The 9,216-nt window shown below is 34.4% G+C and overlaps 2 protein-coding genes across 3 annotated transcripts; one reads left to right on the top strand and one right to left on the bottom strand.

Annotated features, from left to right (window-relative positions):
- Positions 1 to 229: 229 nt before the first annotated feature.
- Positions 230 to 4,897, top strand: LOC114247496 (uncharacterized). 2 transcript variants are annotated; one of them, XR_016323797.1, is made up of 5 exons: positions 230 to 679; positions 920 to 1,426; positions 1,940 to 2,074; positions 2,151 to 2,258; positions 2,546 to 4,897. XR_016323797.1 is itself a non-coding variant. In XM_028180481.2 (5 exons), exons 1-5 carry the CDS (start codon positions 488 to 490, stop codon positions 2,605 to 2,607), a joined length of 984 nt encoding a protein of 327 aa, XP_028036282.2. In that variant the 5' UTR covers positions 230 to 487; the 3' UTR covers positions 2,608 to 4,897. The 2 variants fall into 2 exon arrangements, 1 of the variants encoding a protein (XP_028036282.2); XM_028180481.2 differs by having other exon boundaries at positions 2,171 to 2,258.
- Positions 3,146 to 9,071, bottom strand: LOC114247550 (uncharacterized). Its single transcript, XM_028180549.2, has 4 exons — positions 8,925 to 9,071; positions 8,166 to 8,416; positions 7,275 to 7,429; positions 3,146 to 6,058 (listed from the first exon to the last, which is right to left on the bottom strand). The coding sequence occupies exons 1-4, from the start codon at positions 9,069 to 9,071 to the stop codon at positions 5,835 to 5,837; spliced, it is 777 nt and encodes a 258-aa protein (XP_028036350.2). The 3' UTR covers positions 3,146 to 5,834.
- Between the last annotated feature and the right edge of the window lie 145 nt (positions 9,072 to 9,216).

A 9,216-nucleotide genomic window follows, 5' to 3' on the forward strand; every position in this document is an offset into this window, starting at 1 on the left:
TGCAATGAATACATTTTTGTTCGTGCGTTAAGGCCAATATATTTATTTCTTTCCTTCTTAAATCCAATGAAAATAAAAGTCTACATGCATAAGTAATATTTGCTTAGCTTAATGATTCGCAAGTTTAAAGCATTTGAGAATTGTAGTAGTTATAAGGTATTTTAAAAGGGAAGCAAGCCCACATTTATAGGTCACCATTTACTACCATCACTACTATACCATTCAACATGTCAGAGTGCATCTAAAGTAGACCAGGTAATAAAAACCAGAAAATCGAGTAATTTTGTAACTCTTGTAAGTTTAATTTTCACTGCTGGTAACCTAAAATACAACTATCGCAATTTTTTGGCACGTCACAGCCGCGTCATCATGTCTCCGTGTCTCATTTTATCATTTAGTGTTTAATTTGTTGGCTGTTATCATACCATATCGACACATTTGTATGTGAACAATAAAAAAGTTGTAGTCTTAGTACTAAATAGGGAAAATGGAGATCCTGAAACAAGTGGCTAACGCACAGGTCGTGTTCACTGCTGCGGTGGTATCCGTTGTTTTAGTTTGTGCGGCGTTGGTATTTGTTTTTGGGTTCCGTTCTGCTGAACCGCCGCAATTCGACAAGTTGCCGCTAGTATTGGACGACAAGAAATCTGCCAAAGCCAAGAATAAAAAAAAGGAGAAGGTATTGTTTGATGGTCACTGATTCATGTCAATAACAGCTCATTTTATTTTTAACCCGTAACCATATGCTTCATTATCATGAGGACGTTGTCTGTCATTTAGTTTTTTTGTTCTCAGTGCGTATTTTGTAAATTCCATTTAAAGTTGTGATGTATATAATAAGCTAGTCCAGCCTTGACCTTGACTAATTAGTTGTAGTGATATGAGTATAAGTATATGGATTATTGTTTAAATATTACAGAAGTCTTCACCCAACCGATCTACATCTGATGATGTGAAGACCAAGGCTGATTCCTCCAAGAAATCTCCATCTAAGGAGAAAAAGGAGGAAAAAGTAAAGGAAGCTGACAAGCCTAAGCCTAAGGAAAAATCTGTTGAACCCAAGTTAGCTAAAAAAGAAGCAGTTATTGAAAAGAAAAATAGAAAGAATAAGGCTGGTGCAGAAGTTGAAAAACCTGCTGACTTTGATGATGGTAATTGGGAAGAGGTACCTAAAAAGAATGATAAGAAAGGAGAAAAAAAGAAAGTAAAGGCTCCAGAGGAAAAACAGAAGGAAAAAGAAAAGAAAAAAGAAAGTCCCATCAAGAAGGTTAAAAAAGCAAAAGATACAGATGTTGAAGCTGCTAGACCTAATGAAGATTCAAGTGAGAAAGTTAAAATTGTTAGTGTGAAAGGCCCTAACTTAGATGCAAATGTAACAAAAGCACTTCAAGAACAAGTGAAAGAATTTGAACGTGCAATGAAAGAGGTAGGAACATTGGAAAATTTGAATTGAGTTCTTTGGATTCTTATTGATTATCTTCAAAAACTCTAATTTTGTAGTATATATGAGTCGACTATTATCAAAGCCGGCAATGTGACTTTTGGACAATTATTGGCAAATCAGAAAAACGAATTATTGACTTTGTATTCCATTGGCAGTCACAAAACTCTTCTGAATGACATCTTAGATAAATAACAGGTTAAGTATTAGCCTTTATTTAATGCAGGTTTTGAACTGTATTCTTTGAAGGAGACGATTATATTCAAATCAATCTGTATTGACATATCAATAACATTTTTTTGTCCAAATGCACAGATTGCCACCTTTGATAATAGACGACTCATATGTGTTATACTTTATCCAAATGTACAAATAAAATTTAATATATTTTGATTATCACAGTAGATCTGTAAAATGCTCCCAATGATTATACATTCAATGTCATTATCCCACATAATTGTGAAAATAAATTACATTATAATATTGATTAAAAAATAGGCTCAACGCCGAGACCAGGGCATTGTGAATGATGAAGGATCCAATGAAATTGAGGAGCTGACTGACGTTAAAGATCTCAGAAGCAATAAAAAAAAGGAAAATAAAGAGAAACAAATAAAGAAAAAGGCTGGTGAGGTATGGATTTTGGTTGTAATTCTTTATACATAAATATCAACAAATAAGAATGAAATATTTGGTCTGGTTAATTTAGTTATTTTAATTTTAATTCAGATCAAAGCAGATTCTGTAGAGAAGGAAAACTTGGAGCCTGAGAAACAGGAGGAAAATCAGAATGCACCAGCTTTTGATGAGCTTGGTGGTAAGTATTTCTTAAATTATTTGTAACATATCCTATTTTAAATTGATTTTCAAATACCAATAAATCACTCGAACCATTTAACTATTAGTGTGTATTCTCCTACAAAAAAGAAGACAAAGTTTTACTAAATGTTTGACGTTAGAAAACAGTTCTAAAAATGTTTTTCTAAATTTATCATACCAAAGATTCTGTTCCAATAGATACCTTTTATTATTTGTGTTTTCTGCAATCAGTATGATGTCCTATAAATAAGTTGATGTGCTTTGAGATGTGGCATTTTTTTACAGATACCTGGACTGAATCAAAAACATCCAAAAAAGGAAAAAAGAAAGCTCGCAAAGACCAGTGAAATGTGAGTTGTTTGAAGGAGTGCAGCCCAAACAGCTGCATCACATTGCTAGCTCAATGCCACTCACACACCTGATAAAATTATGATCTTTTTTATTATTCCATAAAAAGATTAAAGTTTTGAAATACAAGAATGAATGATGATGGTCTATTAGATGTTAAGTTATGATCTTTGTCAATTTATTTTTAATGACGGAAGAAGTGTTATTATTTAAATTAAGGGTTGTAGTTTTACAGGGTGTGAAATTTATTTATAAATAATATTTTATTATCTTAAATTTTTACATATATGGTAAAGTTCGTCCATGTTTTAAGTTTCATATTTTATTTTACCATTAGTTTGTTGACTTGTTTTCATAATAATTTAGCTATTGTTTTTTTTTCTTTCTATTGTGCATAATATAATTTTGTATGGGTCATAAATGCTGTTTTGCATAACTTAAAAAGTTGAATATTGGGAATCTGCAATATGTTGTGTTGTCATTTAAAATATTAGATTGTTCTGAATCTTAATAATACTGAAATCGATACTGTTTTCCTTTTTACATAAACGTTTTGAGGAACATAAATCCATAACGTTTACATAGTAAATTTCCTGGTGCTTGTAGAGATAAGTGGATGTCCTCTTTAATATCAATATTCTCATTATGACTAATGTTATTAAAAATTAAGTTACTGCTGCCAAACCTTAGTTTCATAAAGTAAATCTTTTACTTTCACCTTACTCTAAGTAGCGAGCATACAATAAAATAAATGTTACTTAGAAAAGCGGAATGCCATTCCAGTAAATAACTTGTACCTCTGTAGAAAATTATTGCCTAGCTGTTTTATTAGTATGAAAAGTGGGAGAGTATTTATTATATTTTTGTGATTTCCATGACAAATATAAAAATTGTGATGAGACCTGATTTGGACCAAATGAATGTGGTTACGTCAACACTAACAATCTTTTTAAAACTAGGGATCATTTAATTTTCATCATTAATTGAAATAGCCAGTAGCATTTCTTGCAAAAGATTAAAAATTGTTCATTTTCCGTCCGAAAGCATCATGTAGACTTCTATTTATTACAGAATGATATTAGAAAATAATAATCTAGGGTCTTGTTTTTATCTTACAAAAAAATAAAGAAAGTGCATAATCAATAGGTATATCATTATTAGAGAAATAAATTTCAACGAATTTAAACTGCTAAATTAGATTTTTATTGCAGATTCCTATTTTGTGACATAGGTTTAAGCATCAAATGTAGCATTAAGTAGTGAGAAAAACATTCTAAATAATGCATAAATGAAGTAGGTAATTAATAATATTATATGACTATGAATATTATGTATGTTGGAGTTCAATGTTGTAATTTTACTACTTTTACCTGTAACTAAAGCTGACTGCTATAGATACATAGAGAATAAACATATTTTTACTACTTATCTTATTCAAATAAACATATTTTTATGGCTTTAATTGTTGAATTGCACTGACATCTAAGTGGAGCCAGAAACAATGTAAATTAAAATTTTATTCCAGTCATTTAGTCTGTAACCATATCTAATTTTGATTAAAAATACCTCAAGATCTTTATCTTAAAAAAATATCATTGTCGTACAGAATTAAGCAGATATTGCTTTGTTTGTCTACAATTGGATGCCTTAAATCACAAGTGTAGCTATAGAATAGGAGTTCTTGATAGTTAAATTCTACTATTAAGTTAATAACGCTACATCTAACATACATACCTTGATTTAAAAAAATATTCGACGGTTTCTAGTGCCCAGTTTCCATATTGTAAATTCAGTCTAGTGAGAGCAAATTGTAAATATATTTATATTTTTGAGTATAAAGAATAAAACTATTCAAGTTACAAGTCTTATATTTCGGTACTAAATGCAAACATTTTGATATGAATCCTTACAGACGAACTTAATGTATTTAGATTACAAAGATATTATTGCTTAATGTAAATTAAGTAATTAAAATAATGAATGGTTGAGTGTGCTTAGTGCGACTTTCTTAACGTTCTCGATAGCGTAAAAGTTAACCCAATTTTGTATGCAGTTGGAACAGCGCCCCTAGCGGCAAACGTAGGCAAACGATCGCATTCCATACAAATATGAGCTAACTTTTACGCTATCGAGAACGTTCAAAACTCGCACTAAGCACACTGGTCGGCCTAGTGTGCAGTAAGTCCTGTGGATGTAACGAAATTGCGAAGCTCTTAAAATTGTTGTTGTTATAGGCTCGAAAATTGTATAAACATGAATATTTTTTTAAAAATAAATGAGTGATATTGATCTATCTGTTTATCTGACGTGACATGAGAGTTTTTAGGTAATCGATTTTAACAACAACTTAAAAACCGTTGGCGTTTTTATCTTTCTTATTTCAACTTTTTCCTTTAAGCAGTAGTTTTAGATCGATGTATGTCAATCTAATTGTTGACAACCGTATACTCCGCCTGTTAGCTAGCGTTCCAGTTTTCCTACATTTTGTCTTCTTACTGGATTGATCATAAATTAACCGAGTATTTATTATTATCGAAATACTAAACTAGTAGTAATGTCAGGTTTCTATATTATTCTCACAAGGCTAGCGGAATCAATTCGTTTTTTCCCCGACCTAAGCAGTGTGCATAGTGCGAGCTTTTTAACGTTCTCGATAGCGTAAAAGTTAACCCAATTTAGTACCTATGCAGTTGGAACAGCGCCCCTAGAGGCAAACGTAGGCAAACAATCCCATTCCATACAATAATGAGCTAACTTTTACGCTATCGAGAACGTTTAAAAAACTCGCACTAAGCACACTGATGTTTACACTCTAGAGAGAACATATCAGCGTCACCGGCCTAAATTCGGGTAAAATATACGCTATGGGGATTGTTTTCACAGCCACTAAGGATTTGGTTCGTAAAAATTAAAATACAAAAAACACGTTTCATATATTTTTTATTTGATTGTAAAAAAAATTTGGAATGTGAAAGAGTATAAAAATTGAGATTCTTATAAGTATCATAATTACTAAAGTAGTTTATTTACGTACCTAGCTATAATAAATTACTTGACTAGTAGTAGGTAAGCGAAGTACGACAATTGAAAAATGAGTAGGTTGATTAGCTATAAATACCTAATTTTATCTCTAAAAGCTGATATGAGAAGTTTTGTTTTAAAACAGCATATGTAGATTTAATATTGATCAAATATCATGCTTAGATTGAATAAATATTAGAGCACGTTAAAGTTCAGAATCGCTTCTAGCTCCAGATTTGTTTACGAGTTTAGATTTCGTCAGTACCGGTGCGGCACTTTTGCTTCGAGGTTTACGTTTCGCGCGGCGTCGTAACCGGCGCAGCTTGCCCGCGCCCTGTGTTGGTGCGACCTGTACTCTTGATGTTTTCGTTTCAACTTCCACTTTTAAACGTGCAAACATATCGTAGTTGGTTATAGCGCACATTTTCCCTAAAAAATATATACATATATCAAAAATCGATCAATGCGAGCAAGTGATTGGGACGCTAGACGAAGTCGCAATTATATAACGGTTGTTCCACAATTTAAATTAGAAAACATTACCATTTTTTCCTACCTATCCATTTGTTTTTTTTTTTATTGCTTAGATGGGTGGACGAGCTCACAGCCCACCTGGTGTTAAGTGGTTACTGGAGCCCATAGACATCTACAACGTAAATGCGTCAACCACCTTGAGATATAAGTTCTAAGATCTCAGTATAGTTACAACGGCTGCCCTACCCTTCAGACAGAAACGAAGATTACTGCTTCACAGCAGAAATAGGCAGGGTGGTGGTACCTACCCCCGCGGACTCACAAGAGGTCCTACCACCAGTAAAGAAGCCTTGAGCGTTGAGAAGCTATATCAGTGTTACCGTAGCGTGTAGGTGAGCTGGGGCTCAAATCAGAGGTGTTGCTAACATTGGCCTTAGCAATAGGAGTGCTTCGCAGAATCTACCACAGGATCGGAAACGTGACCCACTGAGAAAATCCGGCGAGAAACTCAGTGGGCTGTATCTATGGATTAATTTAATAGCCGAGCCCTTCGTCGCAAGCGACGGGTTCGGTAAGGGCGGTGGCCGGTGCTTAAAAGCACCGTTAATGGATCGTCACTACTTATTTCCGGCAGAAATAGAGCAATATATTAGTTTTTAAAATTGAAATTCACGTTGTGTGTGTAGGATCCGGTAACGACTTATTTAGGTGAGCCTAGTTATGGATTTACGTCTAGGCCCGTGAGGCCTGGGCCTAGGGAGGCATATTTTGAGGGGTGGCAAAATTTTAGAAATGCCAAAATTTTATAGACGGAAAAAGTAAAGACAGTCAGTCTCCTTTGAAAATGCGTGAAAATGAATTTTTATAATTTTTTTTTATATAAAAGTAAAAATATTGAATCAATTTGTATTAATAAAATGCATTCTAATATAAAGAGCTGCATGATAAACAGGGCCTAGGGCGGCATCAAGCCTAAATCTATCACTAGTTCGTCGGTTCGTCCATCTATTTGTTAAATAACGGCTAATTTTAAGCTATTAATTAATTATTAAGAAAAGTGTTGTCATACAAATAAAACTCTAATATAATAAAAAGGATGATCGCACAAGTTTGATGTTACAAAATATTTGACAACAAACTTGATGTTGACAGCTAGTGAAGAAAGCCTCACCGTTGCAATACTCTTCACCACATTCAGGACAGGACAGGATTCTGGTTTCAGTCACTCCAGAACGATTTTTTGTTTTTCTGATCATAGTGTTTTTAGCATACTCTCTTTTATCTCTTGCTTTTGTCCTTAGTTCAGACTTGCCTAATTCAATCAGTCTAAAATAATAGAATTATTTTCAAATTTTTATTAAGCAACAGTATATAGGCAGTTAGGTACATTTATTTACCTATGTGTCCTGGAAGTCGTTCGTGAGCATTTCATATAAATGTAATGACAATACTAATAAACGAAATAGCGGAATTACCTACATGCTCACGAACGACTTCCAGGATGTTAGGAATAATATCATTTACTTGATAAAAATCGAGCACATTAAACTAAATTTGCGTAATTACTGGTGGTAGGGCGATTTGTGCGCCCGCATGATTTGGGGCCATGTCTATCGTTAATATCTGCCATAAAGTAATCAAGCCCTTGTCTTTGAAGAGTTGGACATCTGTAATACAATTGAAGACATGAGTGGATGAAGGGGTTAAGTACAATTTTTATATAGATTTTTGAGTTTTTACATTGAATGAAGGTGTTATGTGCCTATAAACTGTATTAGACCTTAAAACTCCGGGTTTAAATGCTATTTTTAGAAATTGCATGTGATGAAGGAATTATGTACGATGAAAAAGTACAAGTAACAAAAGTTTGTTGCCCGTTTTCTCAAAATTAACGAATTGTATCATGTCCCATCCACTCATGTCTTCAATTAAGTTCAGATTTCGACCTCGTGGCTGATGGCAGTTGGGAGACATTCAGGTTGTGATATCTAAGGGCTTTGTTAACTACTAAGCAGCACGTCGGCTTTGCACTCGTCCATCCATCTAGTGAATAAAAACCCACCTATTAAAATATTCTTCATCTAATTTAGATTTAGGTCTTGTAGAAGTTAACATTCTCCATTCAATTGGCACAGCACACAGCTCCTCAAATTTCAATCCCTTCATTTCGACCGGTATGGGATCCATAAACGTGAAATGTTTTTCTTCATAACCTCTTGTTCCTAATTTTTCGTACGCCCTTATTTCTTTTCTTGGCGTTTTCGTTTTTTGATCCTCAACCTTATCTTTAATTTTTATGTCCTCAGCTTTTACCTAATTAATTTCACAACACACTTTATCAAATTACTTATATCAAATGTTTTACTAAGCCTAATTGTTGCTGCTCTGCACGCGTTTTACGCAAGAGCATCCGGGTGATGGAAGGCCGGCTATCCTCGACCCACGCTGGTTCTGACCCAGCGGGGTATTTCGTAGGATAACCAATTCAAACCGGCGCCATCTAGGCGGGCTTCGGACAGCCTGCCGACCGAGAGGGCTGGTGGTCGTGGCGCCGACGATCGCTGGCCCGGCGTCCCGAGGGGGAGGGTGATGGGAGAGATGTGCCCCGCACTAAACGCTTCACTCTCCTCCCCTTGCCTTTTCATGAGTTCTGTCTCATGCGAGGGTTGGACGTTGGTTATTGAGCGACAGGAGGTTTTAGTCGGTTCGACTCCGACATGCCCCACCCTCCATCCCCAGTGGAGGGCGGGAGTACGGCGATTTCCTCCTGACAAAAAAAAAAAGCCTAATTGTTAGTGGATAATATATCAATATAGAATACCTTTTCTGGTCTAGTTTTGAAATCCGGAACTTTATCAAGAACGGCTCTGTATTCTTCAGCGGTATTTATGACAGTTTTCGACAAGTCCAGTATCGGTGCTTCATCCTTCTTCTTATCAAACAAATCGTCTATTAATTTTGACATCATGTATACTCGTAATTATCTTAAACTTACTACTTTGAAAACAAGAATTTTTTTAATATTAGGAAAGAAAACAATCACTTCAAACGCTAATATTTCATTATTGATCCAACATTCCAGTCGGTTTCTTAGAAACGGTTGAATCGATAGC

This window comes from Bombyx mandarina, chromosome 11, assembly GCF_030267445.1.
Source record: "Bombyx mandarina strain Sakado chromosome 11, ASM3026744v2".
NCBI classification, from domain to species: Eukaryota; Metazoa; Arthropoda; class Insecta; order Lepidoptera; family Bombycidae; genus Bombyx; species Bombyx mandarina.